This window comes from Xyrauchen texanus, chromosome 36 (genome assembly GCF_025860055.1).
Source record: "Xyrauchen texanus isolate HMW12.3.18 chromosome 36, RBS_HiC_50CHRs, whole genome shotgun sequence".
Lineage (NCBI taxonomy): Eukaryota > Metazoa > Chordata > Actinopteri > Cypriniformes > Catostomidae > Xyrauchen > Xyrauchen texanus.
The window spans coordinates 16,424,470-16,442,897 of record NC_068311.1 but is presented as its reverse complement, the minus strand read 5'-3'; the positions used below and the strand labels follow the sequence as shown (position 1 = coordinate 16,442,897).

General features: G+C 36.2%; 1 protein-coding gene and 1 pseudogene across 1 annotated transcript; both read right to left on the bottom strand.

The window, feature by feature from the left end:
• Positions 1 to 5,127: 5,127 nt before the first annotated feature.
• On the bottom strand, positions 5,128 to 11,536 carry LOC127629503 (exonuclease V-like; annotated as a pseudogene).
• A 2,895-nt stretch (positions 11,537 to 14,431) lies between these two features.
• On the bottom strand, positions 14,432 to 18,329 carry LOC127630112 (refilin-B-like). Its single transcript, XM_052107544.1, has 3 exons — positions 17,742 to 18,329; positions 17,428 to 17,501; positions 14,432 to 16,163 (listed from the first exon to the last, which is right to left on the bottom strand). Exons 1-3 carry the CDS (start codon positions 17,928 to 17,930, stop codon positions 15,848 to 15,850), a joined length of 579 nt encoding a protein of 192 aa, XP_051963504.1. The 5' UTR covers positions 17,931 to 18,329; the 3' UTR covers positions 14,432 to 15,847.
• Positions 18,330 to 18,428: the final 99 nt, after the last annotated feature.

Genomic DNA, 18,428 nt, shown 5'->3' with positions numbered 1-18,428 from the left:
ATAATTTGACTGTGTGGGGATCTCCACACTGGGCAGGGTGGAGTTCTGTCCTGGCTCAGTTAAATTCTTGTGGCAGTAGACCGCTGTCACCCTGCAACAAAACCTGCGTCATAGGCTTACTCTGTTTAATGGATACTTATAGTGTTTATTAGTGGTTCTAAACTATACTATTGCTCAGCGGAATTTCAACAAACCCCTAAACATAAGTAATAAACTTAGGTGAATAACTCATCTCACACTATTTGTTTTACATATATGATAGCTCAAATCTGGCAGGATGTTGTGGAGAGGTATTTGTACTTTTCTAAGCAAAAAACTTGCGATTTTCCCTGCATGATAAAACGCATGAAAAAAACAAACTTACAATGAAGGAGGGTCCAAAAGCATATCTAGGGAATAGAAAATCAAAGAGACTTCAGGGTGGACTCTTTTGACATAGGCCAGCAAGCAACCACCTAGTTACACACAAACAGTCACACAGAACACCCTAATAACTGCATATTTACCTATAAACACCACTAAGAACACCTTAGCAACCGTAGCAACATCCTGGCCACCAACCTAGCATCATGAAGGCAACTTTTGAGTTGATTCAATTTCTCTGACTGCCAGTTTCTTATCTCAGAAAATATATCATTATAACACAAAGGAAAACTATCCATATGTATGTGTTTACAGCCTGTATATAATATGTGGGAAGAATAATTTGTCTGCTGGGAATAATGTTATCCAATGCAATGACAATTTATCAATGCAAATATCTCCCTTTGTATTTGATTCCAAAGTTCTGACAAATTTGAAACAACATATTTTTTTATTTGCATCAGTCACCATGCACCGCTCACTCACATGAGCATCAATTAAATCATCTCACATGTTTGCACTTTGTTTCATGCATCATTTAACCTTTTTCCTTTTATAGAAAAAACAGGGCCTTTTAACTTCTTTTTGTCTGTGCTTAATGCAATCACCATACAAAGACCCTTTTGTTGTGCAATCTATTGATCAGGGCAGGCAGGAATTGCGTTTGGCGGAAATCAGGGAGCAAAACAAACAGAGCATTAACCCATGTGGAACATTAGTGTTGCATGGCTGCTCGTTCTGCCAGGTGACAGAGTTTGTAGAGGCTGAAGTGAAGTGCTTTAGCACTTTACTGGAGGCTGAGTGGGTGGGAGAGCTTTTAAGAGCCTTGAATGAGGGGTCGTTAGTGCCTAAGGGACTTAATCAGACGGGCTGAATTGCAGCTTTCTATGGTCATGGCATTAAGGGAGAGGGTGTGTGGTGGTTTAATGCAGTCATGTGCAAACACAGCACAGGGTACAGCTCTCAGCCTATCGACCAACAGATTAGAGCAGATCTCCATCTTCACAATCTAATAACAGCCTGCTCTCAGCCTCACCGGTGGATGATGCATGAGCTTGGGTAAAGCAGGCCAAAATCATTACTGATATCAAATTAGAGGGCAGTCTCTTCTCTATTAAGATTTGCAGTCTGAGTTATCTGTTGATTATGAGGTAAGCAATAAGAAAATGAATGAGAGAGAATTCCTATCACATCAATTCATTATTGAAATAAAAATGCCTCCAGAGGCAGTAAAAGAATAGGGACAGTATCTGGCCATCTACCAAGCAGTAGCTCATATGCACTACCAAGGACATTGCCCCCCTGTCAACAAGCTTGCCCAAACAATACCAAACAATTTTGGGTGCAATGCACAGTTTATCCTGTGGGCGGCAGTAATGAAAATCCCCCCTAAATTTGGAATGGGATCACGCCAGTGGGGATTTCTTTAAGACTGCAAGGGAAGCTCAGCTTCCCCTATAATGTCAAAAAAAATTATGGTCAAATATGTACTATTGTGTAAACAATTTATTGACTAAAAATGCGTTAGAACACGTTCATCTCGAAGACGAGTTCGTTCAGAATCAGCTACATTACATATAGCAGGTCGGCTGACTCGATTTACTTCTCATACATTCCCGTAGCGTCAGTGCATTTCCCTGTTGAAGCCGAGTGTCCATTGACTTCAATGGGGCTGCTCTGAACAGTTTTTTTCAGTGCTCCGAAAATAGACGGTCATTGGATAAATGCTGCGATTATGTCCCACCCACGGACGCTCAGCTGTGGATGTGGATGTCAATTTGGCACATGCCACCTACCTAAACATCATTGCAGACCAGGTACACCCCATGGCAATGGTATACCCTGATGGCAGTGGCCTTTTTCAGCATGGTAATGCTCTCTGCACACTGCACACATTGTTCAGGAAAGGTTTGAGGAACATGATGAAGTGTTCAAGGTGTTGCCCTGGCCTCCAAATTCCCAAGTTCTCAATCCAATTGAGCATCTGTGGGATGTGATGGATCAACAAGTCTGATCCACGGCGGCTCCACTCGCAATTTACAGGACTTGAAGGATCTACAGTTAATGTCTTGGTGTCAGATAATACAGGGATCTTGTAGACTCCATGCCTCTGCAGTTTGGTGCTGTTTTGGCGCACGCAGAGGACAGACAGCATATTAGGCATGTGGTGATAATATATTGGCTCATCAGTGTATAGTATATGTTTGGAGCCATGAAAATATTTAGCTTCAGTTTTTGCAGTTATGCTAGTTTTTGTATTTTTCAGTTTATGTTTATACTTACATTTACTTTTCATTTCATATAAAGAAACACTAAGCCCTATACACGCTCACTCTTTATTACACTCTCCTGTCAAGCAGCCTAAGAACAATTTCAAACATTTGTGCATTGTTTAAGAGTTGGGCAAAACTGTGTTTGATGTTAGTTAGTATGATGTTAGTTAGTATGATTGATGTTAGTATGGGAAGCACCCTGAGGGAGTGTTTGACCTCTTTTAAATGCCAGATGTGTCATGTGTACAGCCCAACTGTATCATATTGATAATGAGGACATGCTCCAGAGGCCTGCAGTCTGTGACATCACATAGAGAATGCTAGTGCTGGAACTCAGACTCCTGATTTAATTTCAAGCCCAATTAAACAAACTACAGTATGGCTTTATCTTCCGTATCAAAACTAGCCTGTCACTTTTAAAGATCAGCAAATCAAAAAATGGCATTTCCAGTCACTCCCACAAGTCATTGTTAACTGCTTTAATATTAGTAATAACAGTCAAATTGAGCTTTGCTATTCTATGTAGGAGCAACACTGATATTGTCATATTTATAATGTCATTTGTCATATTAAAATAACATTCTGGGTTCAATACAAGTTAAATCGACAGCATTTGTGGCATAATGTTGATTATCACAAAAATATTTTCAACTTGTCCCTCCTTTTATTTAGAAAAAAATTGAGGTTACAATGAGGCACTTACAATGGAAGTAAATGGGGCCAGTTTGTGAATGGGGTAGATATGTGAAGCTTCTAATTTTATAAAAAAAAAACACACATTTATTCTTCTGTTAAACCTTGTTGATTATTTGAGCTGTAAATTAGTTTAAATCATATTTGTTATGGTTGTTTTAGGGTTTTGCAACGAAGTTGTAAAATGTTCTATAATTTAACATATAAAGGTTAGTTTTAATGTTAAGACACATTTTGTTTATGTCTTGTTTTCAGGGTTTGGGAGTAATGAAATACAAGTAACAGGAATATGTATTTAAAATACAAAATATAAGTAACTGTATTCCACTACAGTTACAATATAAATCACTGGTATTTAGAATACAGTTACATTCAAAAATAATTTTGATTAATGAAGAGATTACTTTGCATTTATTCCTTTCAGATGAAAACATTTTATTCATATAAATGATGCGATCCAAAGTGCATTTGAACTGCGGTGAAACACTTTCTTATGATGTTACATTCATACAAGCAGACAGAGAAGTGAGTTTGAAGTAAGTTTGGAGCAAAAGAAACCTTGTGTAAATTGTCAGCTTTATGATAAACTAAAATGCAATTTCTATTTTTCCATTTTACATGCACATGTTAGCAGACACGATCATATTTTTTATCAAGAAAATTCAAGTTGGATCATAATTTCTTTTTTTCTAGTAAGACCTTTGATATTAGGGCAAAAATCATATACTTGATAATAATTTTTTTATTGTCTTCCAGTAAAAATATCGAAAAATCCTTAAAACAATATCAATTTGATTTGTCTTGTTTTAGAAACAACACTGCATAAGATATTTAGGTTTTTCAGAGAATGTATTTTTAACGTGTATTGTGTCTTACTGTACTGGAAAAGTTTTTATAGTCAAAACAAGTGAAAAAAAATCTGCCAGTGCTGAGGAAGTAATCCAAAGTATTAAGAATATGTTACAGACCTTGAGCAATTTAACGGAATATGTTACAAATTACATTTTACAGCATGTATTCTGTAGTGGAATACATTTCAAAAGTAACCCTCCCAACCCTGTTTGTGGCTATACTTTTTATATTTTTTTATGGGTTGGCCTTTTTCACTTTCATTGTAAAAAGCTCACTGGAACCCAGATTTGTGATTTTAGTCCAAATGAATTGTTTGTGGCAATCAACATTATGCCACAAATGCTGTCAATTGAGCTTAATTTGTAGTGAACACGGAATATTCCTTTGTCATTTTACAGAAATGACCAAACATGAGAAACCTGAGAAATTCAGTACATAAGAAACTGTGCTATAGCACCATCTAACGGCACAAATTCCATCATGTACATTTTTAGTTACACATTTATACTATTAATTTATTTAGTTAGTTATTTTTAATTACATGATTTAGTTTTTTATTATTATTTTTTACAATAATGCTCTAAGTTGTGAATACATGCACATCTCGGTTTCAAAGCATGATGCAACAAAACAGTTACCTTTTACACTCAATTAGACAATCCCATATTACTAATATATATGCAAGACAAGACAAATATCTTGCAAGAATGTGTCTGATGATAAAAAAAAAGTATTACGATAAATATTCTGAATGCAAACAAAGGGAGAAAACTTTCAGCCTGGTTCTATTAAATCCATTCTAATAAAAACATTATGCATTATGAATTCTTACTGCCTAACTCTATCATTATAGAGCAGCACAGTAATGCTCACATCACATTAAAAACAAAAACTGATAGATCACATAAGGGAATAATAAAAGTATAAAAGATCAAAGGTAAAAATATCAATAAAGGTAATTAAATATGGTCAGCCTACATTTCCAGGAATCATGTCCACCCCTTTGGGTTCCCTCTGACCTGTCGAGTAGGCTAGATAACCCTCAAGCTCTCCCCGTAATTGGGCTTCATCAAAAGGAGTGACTCTTGTCCCAATGGGTCCACTAGAGCCTTGGTGATAGTATTTAATCTGAACCAGGTCAATGTATTGGAGGTCAGAAGAACACACAGCTTTTAAAAGAGCATCCACCAGCTCCACAAATGTGGCCATCTGAACCCCAATGCTTTGAACATAGGCCTGAACACCTGCACCAAGTGCTTGACCTGAGCACAGTTTAAGGTGATTCAGAATGTGGTCTTTCTTCATTTCCTCTCTGACCAATCAATCAAAGAGCAATTTATACAGTCCCACATCAATAACAGGTATATATGCTACCAGTCGAAATTTAGGACACAACTACTCATTCTTTATTATTGTTATCTTTATAGTGTGTGTGTGTGTGTGTGTGTGTGTGTGTGTGTGTGTGTGTGTGTGTGTGTGTGTGTGTGTGTGTGTGTGTGTGAGAGAGAGAGATTTTCTCCCTAATTTGTAATGTCCAATTCCCATTGCGCTCTAAATCCACGTGGTGGTGTAGTGACTCACCCCAATCCAGGTAGCAGAGGACAAATCTCATTTGCTCCGCGTTTTTTATCACGTGGCTTGAGTGCGTCACCGCGGAGACATAGCACATGTGGAGGCTTCACGCAATTGAATAGATTTTTTTCTGATTTCTCAACAGATACTGCAATATGTGTTTGATGTTAGTCACCATTATGCTCCATTCTCGGACCACTTAGTAATTAAGTTGAATTTGCAAACAAAACAAAGGAAGAATACCTTGCGTGGTTATTGGAAGATGAACAATACTCTGCTAAAAGATAAAATATTTAATGATCAGATTAGTTAAACAAATATTTTTAAAAAATGAGCTTGAGTCACATGATGCTAATTGGGAATTTTTTTAATTTAAAGCTGGATCACTAGCTATTAATAGAGCTAAGGCCCTTAAAGTGGTTAATGCTGATAAAGAAGCTAACTTGTTAAGCAACATTAATAACTTAATCAAAAAAGAGAATCTCTCTGTTACAGAAATTAGTCAGTTAAAAACCATGCAATTAGAATTAGACCAGATATATATTAAAATAGTTAAAGGTGCCTTCGTTAGGTCCAGGGCTGAGATGGATTGAGGAGGGAGAGAAAAAAAGTTTTTTTTTCACTTGAGAAAAGGAATTTTAAAAGGAAAAGCATTTCTGCTTTGCAAATTAAAAATTCTGTATCAAAACACCCTGAAGAAATAGAGAATTTTGTCACAAATTTTTATAGAAACTTATACTCCTCTGATTTTCAAGCAAACCAAAGTGATTCATACCTACATCAAATTAAGAACTATATACCGCAAATTAGTGATGAATTTAAGTTATTATGTGAGGCTCCTGTTTCATTAAGTGAAATTAGGGATGCAATGAAATCGATGAAAAAAGGGAAGTCGCCTGGTTGCGATGGCCTCACATTAGAATTCTTTATACACTTCTGGGAAATTTTAGAGCAACCCTTTTTTTTAATGCTTCAAGAATGTATAAAATCTGGAACGATGATTCCCACTATGAAACAAGGAGTGATATCTCTTATTCCCAAACCAGACAAAGATGTAACTTTAATTGATAATTGGCGTCCTATTACACTTTTAAATTTTGATTATAAATGATTTGTTTCTATATTTGCCAAGAGATTAAAACAACATTTACATCACATCATCAATGAAACACAGACTGGCTTTATGAAAGGACGTCATATTAGTTGTAATACTCGTCTTGTTCTAGATCTTATTGATTACAAAGAAGAAATTGAGTCTGATGCAATCATCTTATTCCTTGACTTTTACAAGGCTTTCGACACTGTAGAGCACCAGTTCCTTATAAGCTCTTTAAGGGCCTTTGGATTCCCATCCAGTTTTATTAATGTTGTCCAAATGTTGTACAAAGAGATTGATAGCTGTATAATTTTAAATTCACGAACATCACCTAGGTTTCCTATTCTTCGCGGAATAAGACAGGGTTGCCCTTTAAGCCCATTGTTATTTTTAGTGGTTGTGGAAACATTATCCATTGATATTTTGCGAAATGATAACTTTTTTGGTCTTAGTGTCTTTAACAGAGAGATTTGTATTTCACAATTAGCAGATGATACTACTCTATTCTTGAAAAATAAAGAGCAAGTCTCTCCAGAATTAGCTACAATTAATGCCTTCTCTAATGCTTCTGGACTCAAACTTAATTTATCCAAGTGTGAAATTATGTGCTTATTTGACAATGCAGAATCTGAAATTGAAAATATACCAGTTAAAAATGAAGTGAAATATTTGGGGATTCATATAATGAAAAATTTAATTAGTACACAGTTTCTGAATTTTTCTTCACGTTTGTCCAAAACTAAATTTATTTTTAATAGTTGGCTACAAAGAGATCTGTCAATTTTAGGCAGAGTTTTTTTTATCCAAAGCAGAGGGATTATCCAGGTTTGTGTACCCTTCCCTGTCTTTAGCTGTAGATAATCACACTTCCAAAAATATTGATAAAATTTTTCTTGATTTTGTTTGGAATAATAAATCTCACAAATAGAAGAAATATATTCTAGCAAACAAAAGAAGTGAGGGTGGTCTTGAAGTCCTGAACTTTGACGATACCAACAACACATTCAAAATGAATTGGTTAAAGAGATGCTTGCTTGGGTTAGACAATTTGTGGTATTTTATCCCAAATAACATATTTAAAAGGATAGGTGGCCTTTCCTTTTTGATGAAATGTAATTACTCCACTGGTAAATTACCCATTAAATTGGCTAGTTTTCATCAACAAGCTCTGTTAGCTTGGAAATTGGTTTACAACCACAACTTTTCCCCCCATAAAACCATCTTGTGGAATAATTCAGATGTTAAAATTAGAAATAGATCATTATTTCTTGAGAAATGGTTTAATAAAAACATAATTTTTATTGCAGATCTATTCAACTCTAATGGTGATTTGCTATCCTATGAGAGTTGTATGAATATCTACAAATATCCTATCCAGTTTAAAGAATTTAACTCTGTTACAAAGGCTATTCCAAGTGGTTTAATATGTTTGATGAAAGCTTCCCTTACCTATGAGGATGTTCTAAACAATTATCTTTGTTATGTCTGGATGGTGTTTCACTTTTAAGTAAAGATTGTAATAATAAATTTATTCGTCAACTCTCTCAATCTAGAAACCTATGTACTCCAAAAGGAAAATTCTTTTGGAATTCTATAATAGATAACATTCAGTGGAGGAAAACATGGTTACTTCCATTTAAATATTGTATACCCAATAAAATGAGAGAAGTGCATTTTAAAATTTTGCATAATATACACCCTTGTAACGCACATTTGTCCAAATACTGTGATGTAGATGAGGTATGCACCTTCTGTAATAATGAAGTCGAAGACGTCTGTCATTTGTTTTTTTCTTGTAATGTTTCTTCAATTTTCTGGAGTGATTTAAGTTCTTATTGTTTTTCTAAAGTTAATATGATCAGTAATCTTTACTTAAAGGATGTAATTTGTCTCTTTGAAAACCCAAACAAATCTTTAGAATCTACTGTTAACTTTCTTATCCTTGTGGCAAAATTTTACTTTCACAAACAAAGGTTTCGTAAGAAAATTCCTACTTTTAATGATTTCCTTTGTGAAGTCAAATATTTAATCAAATCACTAAGAACAATCGATAATAGAAAATATACGTCTTTTCTGAAAAAATATGATGAGATCCTTCATGTACCATGAGTTATATCTCTACCGTTTTATTTTTATTTTATTTGTTTATTCTTTTTTTTATTTTGTCAATCTGTATCCTATGATTGTGCAAAATTGACTATGTTTATTACATGGTTTTTTGGAAGGAAAAGGGAAAAAGAGAAAGGAAGAAAAAAAAAGGACATGTTTTTCTGCTGTTTATTTATTTATTTTTTTATTTTTTTATGGTGTAATGCATATAAACTAGTATAACAAGCTTTGTCAAAGTGTAATGTAACCCTCATTGTTCTTTTTTGTATATGTATTTGTTATTTTTATATTGCATAATAAAAAAAATAAAAATAAATAAATAAATAAATAAAAAAAAAAAAAAAAAAGGCTTCACGCCATCTCACCCACCGAGAACCATATTATAGCGACCACGAGGAGGTTACCCCATGTGACTCTACCCTCCCTAGCAACCGGACCAATTTGGTTGCTTAGGAGACCTGTGTGGAGTCACTCGGCATGCCCAGGATTCGATCTCGCGACTCCAGGGGTGGTAGTCAGCGTCAATACTCACTGAGCTTCCCAGGTCCCACTCATTCTTTATTATTACAGTTTTCCATATTTTAATTTAATAATGAGACACAATAACACAAACAGATGTATGGGAATAGAGTGCACAGAACAGATGAAATTATCTTTATTTTGAAAGGTAATACTAAATGTTGAACTCTTACATCGTTAAACTTATCCAGTGAGAGCAAGAAGAGGCACAAAAAACAAAAAACAGTGCAAATATCAACTCCTGGTATCAGCAAGGACAAAGGCCAATCTTGTAATAAATAACTCCAACTCCAAGGCATCGCGTTCTGTTTGCGAGTCTTATGAACATTTAGGACCAGCTCCCCCTGCTGGGTAGGCCTATACCTCAACTCATCAATGACCCCCATGATAAAAACACCTTCCAGTACACCAAACACAGGAAACTCTCGCACACATTCTCCTGAAACACACAAAAAACTATTATTATTATGTAATTGTTAAACATTATTACACAAAAACAGAAACTCATTCTGAGTACGAAAACAACACTTAACCCTTTAAGTTCTGAAGGTGTTTTAATAGATTTCCTATTTCAGTGGCATGCCCAAAAAAAGCTTATAACTCAACAAAAAAATTAAATAAAACATGGAGGGTCAAGTGTTTCCGTTTTTAAACAATTACAACATAATAATTGTACATAAGAACTTATTACACATGCAATACAACAATTACTAAAGGTATATTATCTCTCCAAAGCAAGCAAGCATGAGTAACAAGATCTCATTCAGTTCCATTGTGTCATTTGAGCCATCATTCAGTCTGTGTCATGTGCTTGGCGCCATCTCCTATGCAATAATGTGATCGATCTGAAGTCATCGATTTACAGTCAAAAACATTTAATTGAATTGCGTTTCTGATTTGTTTATATGTTTCTCTCGGCTGCATGAGGATATTAATTTGCTTTCTCACGTCACTAGCTTTAAATATGCAACTTAGCTGGCTAATGCATGCATAAGCATAAACCAGCTGGATATAAATTAATGCAAATAGATTGTAGCAATCATGAAATGTAAACATTTGGGTAGGACTTGCGTGTATTTTTGTGACATTGTTTCCACCTCTTGAAGTAGCTTTAATGTTAGCCTCATTGGCAAACATACTGCTGTTTTCTACTAATGCAACATCTAGTCAACAAAGTAATTATTTATAATGACAAAGTGCACTGTAGGGTACTGTATACATACCTTTTCATTGTTCCGCTCCATGCAGAGTGTTGCCTCAGTGTCAAAACAAACATCACAAGGCATCAGTGAAGTGATTCATTTTATTTCACCTCTAGAGGCCGTTCTCTTACTGTATAATGAAAGCGGACCCTTCCCAGCTGCTCCAGCACTAGGGGCAATGTGGAAAAACTATCGGTGTGGATTTTTGCAGATAACCGATAGTTTCAGAAATCTGTTAATTGGCAAAACCGATATATTGGTCGACCTATAATGTGTAACATGTTGAGAAGTTGATGGCTTCTGAATCCTCTCTGCTCAGGATATGAACAGGGACATGCTCCTGTATTTCCAGTTCTAAAGAGATTAATAACTGTGCATTAATCATGAATCTGCATAATAATTGATATGGCACTATTCATTACAATAAGGGGGAAACTTAATCTTTTATAGTTCACATTAGTCTTCACCTCTTGATAAATTAATTTGTTTTCCAATCTGTACCTCAGTACATTGCATCTCCTTTCTCTTGACATGTGGTCTCAAGAGACTATGTAAACAGTCTTCATCTCACACCAAGACTGGTAGCACAGAAGGCTCACACTTAGATGCCGCTTCAGGAAGCTCTGCATTGACTGAAGCTTTTTTCATAGAGATTTTTTCTCTTTAAACCCTTCACCTCATCCATTTGTACAGTTCCATGCTCCATTGATTCTTCAATGCGGCTGAGGTAGAACAAAAGAAAAGCATAGAAAGACTGAGGTCATGAAACAATAATGTTATAGTGCTGGGGAGAATAACAATACTGAGGTGCTGGACTGTACAATGTACCTCTGAGCATGCAGGACTGACTTGTGCATTGATGGGGAGGATACATTGAGGCCAGTACCGATTTACATCTTTGCTGCAAATGTATCTGATGACCCGCCTCCTTTAACATCTTAGCTACAAATGTTTCTGATGACCCGCTTCCTTTAACGTCTTAGCTACAAATGTATCTGATGACCCGCCTCCTTTAACGTCTTAGCTACAAATGTATCTGATGACCCGCCTCCTTTAACGTCTTTGCTGTAAATGTATCTGATGACCCGCCTCCTTTAACGTCTTAGCTCCAAATGTATCTGATGACCCGCCTCCTTTAACGTCTTAGCTACAAATGTATCTGATGACCCGCCTCCTTTAACGTCTTAGCTACAAATGTATCTGATGACCCGCCTCCTTTAACATCTTAGCTGCAAATGTATCTGATGACCCGCTTCCTTTAACATCTTAGCTGCAAATGTATCTGATGACCCGCCTCCTTTAACATCTTTGCTGCAAATGTATCTGATGACCCGCCTCCTTTAACGTCTTAGCTACAAATGTATCTGATGACCCGCCTCCTTTAACTTCTTAGCTACAAATGTATCTGATGACCCGCTTCCTTTAACGTCTTAGCTACAAATGTATCTGATGACCCGCCTCCTTTAACGTCTTAGCTACAAATGTATCTGATGACCCGCCTCCTTTAACATCTTAGCTACAAATGTTTCTGATGACCCGCCTCCTTTAACGTCTTAGCTACAAATGTTTCTGATGACCCGCTTCCTTTAACGTCTTAGCTACAAATGTATCTGATGACCCGCCTCCTTTAACGTCTTAGCTACAAATGTATCTGATGACCCGCCTCCTTTAACGTCTTTGCTGCAAATGTATCTGATGACCCGCCTCCTTTAACGTCTTAGCTCCAAATGTATCTGATGACCCGCCTCCTTTAACGTCTTAGCTACAAATGTATCTGATGACCCGCCTCCTTTAACGTCTTAGCTACAAATGTATCTGATGACCCGCCTCCTTTAACATCTTAGCTGCAAATGTATCTGATGACCCGCTTCCTTTAACATCTTAGCTGCAAATGTATCTGATGACCCGCCTCCTTTAACATCTTTGCTGCAAATGTATCTGATGACCCGCCTCCTTTAACGTCTTAGCTACAAATGTATCTGATGACCCGCCTCCTTTAACTTCTTAGCTACAAATGTATCTGATGACCCGCTTCCTTTAACGTCTTAGCTACAAATGTATCTGATGACCCGCCTCCTTTAACGTCTTAGCTACAAATGTATCTGATGACCCGCCTCCTTTAACGTCTTAGCTACAAATGTATCTGATGACCCGCCTCCTTTAACTTCTTAGCTACAAATGTATCGGATGACCCGCCTCCTTTAACGTCTTAGCTACAAATGTATCTGATGACCTGCCTCCTTTAACTTCTTAGCTACAAATGTATCTGATGACCCACCTCCTTTAACATCTTTGATGCAAATGTATCTGATGACCCACCGCCTTTATTCCGAATAATACCAAAACATGGTTATTTAAAAAGCCTACTTTAAAATAAAAAATTCTGTGTCACAATAAAATCATAGATATATAATACCACCAGGCATATACCACTAAATGGTTTCCATGGTATCTCATATTTGATGTAATGGTAGTTTGGCCATTGAGTAGTGTAGTTAAACTTTTTTATTTTTTTCTCCATTTAAATAAAATAATTACTATGAGGATGTCCAAAGTTATTACGAAAAAGAAAATGATGTGCCAGAAATGCAACTGTGGATCAATCACAACAAGATGTCAAATTACACCACCTCATTCCCATTCTTATAATACCGGTGGGTAGTTTTACTCTGAAAGGAATACATGAAGAATGATGTGTAAGTTTCTCTACAGAAGATAGTTTCTTTAAAGTAACCATTTACCCACTAGTTACGTAAAAAATCTTCAACCAGCCCATAGATGATTTGGTCTCCTTTTGGTCTCCTTGCCCGGCTAAGCAGGTTTCCAGCTGATGTAGCTGGTCTTCCAGCCTAACCAGCTGAAAAACAGCAAAGTCCCTCTAAAGCCAGCAACATACCATCTTGACCAAGACTATGAAACCAGCTGAAGCTGGTTTAAACTGATTTTTCGGTAGGAATGATACAAATTACAATCTTTCTCAGGTATCACAGTATCAAGAGGATTCACCCTTAAGATACATCAACTGAAAACAACACCAGAGGAAACCCACATAGACCAAATGTTTAAGAGACTATCAATAGAAACTAAAGCAACACCTGATGTGACCATGAAGAACAGGCCTGGATGCCCCAAGAGGATGACTAAAAAGGCCAAAAATGGCAAAAGGAGGGTAAAAAAAAAACACAAATAGATGTCCGGATCTGCCGCCAGACACAATCAATCAAAAAATAAGACAGCATCGATCAGCCCACCCCAGGAGAGTGATAGGTGTGTTGGCGTACTGGCAGCTCCTGTGGCAGAGGAAAAGAGGATTGAGATTTATAAAGCCAACAGATGGCAACGCTATCTGGTCGCCCAAGAAGACCTGAACAAGACCGTGACCTCCATTAATATCCAATGAAGTTGACAGTTGGTCACAGCAACAACATAGAGCTTGGTTAATTGATTCCAAATAATAATAACATATTAAAGTCCAAAAGAGAACTTGTGAGAATGAAACTTTAACATGAATACATGTTTTATATTAAAGTTGTTTACCTTTAATAAATTATTGCTCTCAAAATGTTTTCAAGGGAGGGTCGGGCCGGGTTATACAGACAATCTCCAGTAGTACTGCCTCACACCTCTAGGGGGCTGTCGAGAACACTAAAGAGCATTGTACACAACGTACACAGGGAACGCACATTGCAATAAAATCCAAACATGTCACTTTAAAAACTGAATTTATTTAAGTTCAACACTTCATTTGCGACATAGAATAAAAATTAAAAGACTTTAGACTTTGACAGCACATCTCTTGAAACATGCAACATTTTCATCTCTCCCTCTCCATTAATTACTGCGCAGATTAAGAATTAAAGACAATAAAAACCAGAATGAAGTTAAATAAATACAGCATAAAAGTGCCTCTAATAAAAACATGTATTTAGACTTAAGTGCTTTTGAAAGTTATTTCACTTATTCTACAAATCCTTCTTTTCGAATAGTGACCTCACTTCTCTTTTTTTCCTTCATGAGTAATTACACAAAGAATAACTTACCAACTTACTAAAACCAAGAGTTGTATTTGCAAGCAAATTTTGGTAACACTTTACAATAGTTTCATTTGTTAACATTAGTAAACAGCATAAGTTAACAAACTAACAAGGAACAATAGCCTACTTTTACAGCATGTATTAATGTTGATTTCAGTGGATACTAATACAACATTGAAAGTTGTTTTTTAACATTAGTTAATGTACTATGAACTAACATGAACTAACAATGAACAATTTTATTTGTGTTAACTAGCATTAACAAAGATGAATAAATATTGTAAAATATATATAGTTCATTGTTTGTTCATGATATCTAATGCATTATCTAATGTTAATGAAAGGAACCTTATTGCAAAGTGTTATCAAACTTTTAAATAAAATAAAGAAAATGCATAAAAGTCTGACTTAAATCCACATGGAGAATTACAGCAGAAAAAAAACAACAACAAAAACATTGATCTGTCCGTTTCAGATATCAGTGGTGGAGTTTCAGATGTTCTAAACACATAAACCTATAATTATCCTTGTGCAAAGATACCCAAATCAAAAATAAGCTTTACAGACCCTAATACACGTGAACTTTCTCTTCTTGGTCTCAAGTGATCCATTACATAGAATTATGTGATAGTATGGAAGATCTGACTTTGTAACCTAAACACTCAAATGCATTTCTATTACACCAACACTGGATTCATGATGGGGCAAATCAGTTTGCCCTCAAGAGTAAATCCTATATTGCTCTAATGCCATCTATAACTAACCATTCAAAGCAGTGATGGTCCAATATTAGAGCAGAATATCTGAAACTTGAATTTCAGCAGTAAACAACAAACCACACTTCCACATACAATTAATACCATTGTAAAATCAACCACCACAGTGATCGAGCAAACCATCCAAACGTCCATACATGTATGTTCAACTTAACCAGCCATTATAAACAAAGCAACACAGTTGCGTAATCTCCTTCATCTTAAAACAAACTTGCTACAAAACCATCAGTCTTGGGAACTAGCAACAATTTAGTCTGAGTTTCCTCTTTTTTCTTTCTTCTTGGGACACAATGAATGCAGGCAGTGGTTTATAAATAGTACATGGGCAAAATGTTGGGCACAGATGCCAGTCTGTCTTTCAAAGACCAGTCCTACAGTCAGATGCCTGTAGTTCTATAGCAGAGAAGAAGCGCTTGGCCACCTTGTGGCCATCATAATTGAGCTGGGTGGTGTAGAAGGTCCGGGTGTGTTTGGGGTACACTATGGTGGTGCTCTGATAGCGCTGCACCCGCTGACGGGGCTGGAACTCTAGCTGGGTCTTGTAATGTCTCCAAGTACTCTGAGGCAGGGCCAAGACTGTCTGGCTGCACATCTCCAACCCCAAACCCTTGGGCTGCAAGGTCACATCCTGGATGAAGTGCCGATATGAATCATAATGCACTGATGATGTGTATCTTTAAAAACACATGAAACTAGTTAGTGTTTCATATGACTTGAGCTGCTCAAGATAAATGCTTGAAAACAAATCAGTAACACTTTATGCATTATTGGATTATCTACAATGCACAAAGTCTAAGAACATCAAGAAGTTTTCTCAGGGTTACTCAATATGACCTAAATAATATTTTCCTTTTCATAAAAGTATTAACATCTAATAATATACAATATAATACAGTACTGTGCAAAGGTTTTAGGCTCTTAAGATGTTTCACAAAAACATTTGTCTTAAGATGGTTATTTATATCTTCTGCTTTAGTGTGTCAATAGGAAAATAAATTTTAGACTCCCAAACATTACTTTTTCAATAGAATAGAAGAACAGGGAGCCCTGCAACAGATGACATGTGATAGCATTGTGGGGGAATTCTCCAAGAAGCTTGGAACATCCTATCTGCCAACAACCAAGAAAAACTGTGTCCAGGTGTATCTAGGAGAATCGGGGCTGTTTTAAAGGCAAAGGTGGTCACACTGAATATTGATTTAGATTTTTTTATGTTTACTAGACTTTGTTTGATGTTAATTGATAAATGAAACCCATTTATGGCATTATTTTGAAGACATCATCACTATGCAATATTTTTCCCAAGTGCCTCAAACGTTTGCACAGTACTGTATATATATATATATATATTTAAATATATATATTTAAACTTCACAAACAATCTTAATGGTCTAAATGGCTCCTTTCTTCTTCTTTTCAAAATACCACCTACATGGTGGTTATACCAGGACTTAATCATTTGTTTTTTTAAATAAAATTGTTTCACTGCTTGTTTTTTTTTTTTTTAAATAAATAATAAAATATTTCAATCAAGTTTTCTGTCTGTGGATGGTTACACCACATGGCATTTTTTTTTTAGAGACACTAACACTGACTTAGAACTCAGTGTAAAAAAAAACACTTTCTTCATAAAACATGTGTATTCAAGTAATTTTTTTTGTGTGAATTAAAATTTGTATCTATTTTTGGATCATTTCAAAGTCAGATCTGGACAAAATATGAGCGTCACGTCATTGTCCCATATGTTAATATGAGTTATTACATTATGAACTAACGCGGACTAACAGTTGTCTTTTCATAAAGTAACAACAATATTAATTAATGCTGTGAACATATTTTGTTCATCGTTAGTTCATGATTCCTAATGCATTTAACAGAGCCTTATTGCAACAACTCATTCGGCAGGGTTATAGTAGGCCTACCTGGGTTGACATTTACCTTATTTCTTTTAATGGCAGAGGATCAAGTTCAATTCCTTCCCCATATGACAATGCATGCAACTGAGGAACACCCTGCAGTAAAAAGACAACATTTGGAGATTGCAGCATACAGTTACAGTTGAATGACAATAACAAGCATTGTTTAAGCATTTAAATATCATCATCACTGTCCTGTCAGAGAGAAATGTAATGTGTTCATATGGACAGTGATGATGATATAAATGCTTAATAAATTAATACGAAGTTCATGTACAGTCCAAGTAAGATAAATCACTGCTTAAATAAACTTTTAAGAAGATTTATCAGACGTACCACAGCTGGCGCTCTGCTCTCGTCCTCAGTAATCGGGGTGCCCGTCCCGGTGCCCTGCAGTAACCAAACGCTCGGGCTGGGACTCGGAGGCAGACCGGAGTCCGGACTGTCAAGCGGTCGATCAGCTTTAAAATTCATATCCAGCGGATCGTCGTCAGACACATTCTGCAAACTGAGTCTTCCCACCATTGCTTTTTAAAAAGTTTCTTTTTTAGTTTTTTTTTTTTAAGTGCAACAAGTTCGCCTAATAATCTATTTAAATGTAATCCTATTCAAATTTGTATTTCGTTGTTAATCTTGTGGGGAAACCGGTCTAGCCGCGATCCGAGTAGCTCATTTAAAATAAAACCAGCTGTGCGATGCCACGAACGATTGTCGATAATCCGTTTCGTGTCGCTGGCTCACCGCTCCCGTTGACTAAGCGAGACTTTTAAACCCAGATCTGAAGAAGCCGCTGACTGACTGCAAATAGTGGGCTTGTTGTTCAAATGTCTTAAAAAGTGGGAGAATAGAAATTCCCCTTAATCCACATTCGAGCGAATTCAGTCAGTGGGTCATTGGAAAGGCAATCCACGTGTACCCCCTAGTCAGTCTGCCTGCATTCAAAATCATCTACTCTTCAAGACATGCATTGTTTTACAGGACTGCGAGAAGGGAAACGCCTATAAATCTGCCTCCAACTGTTGA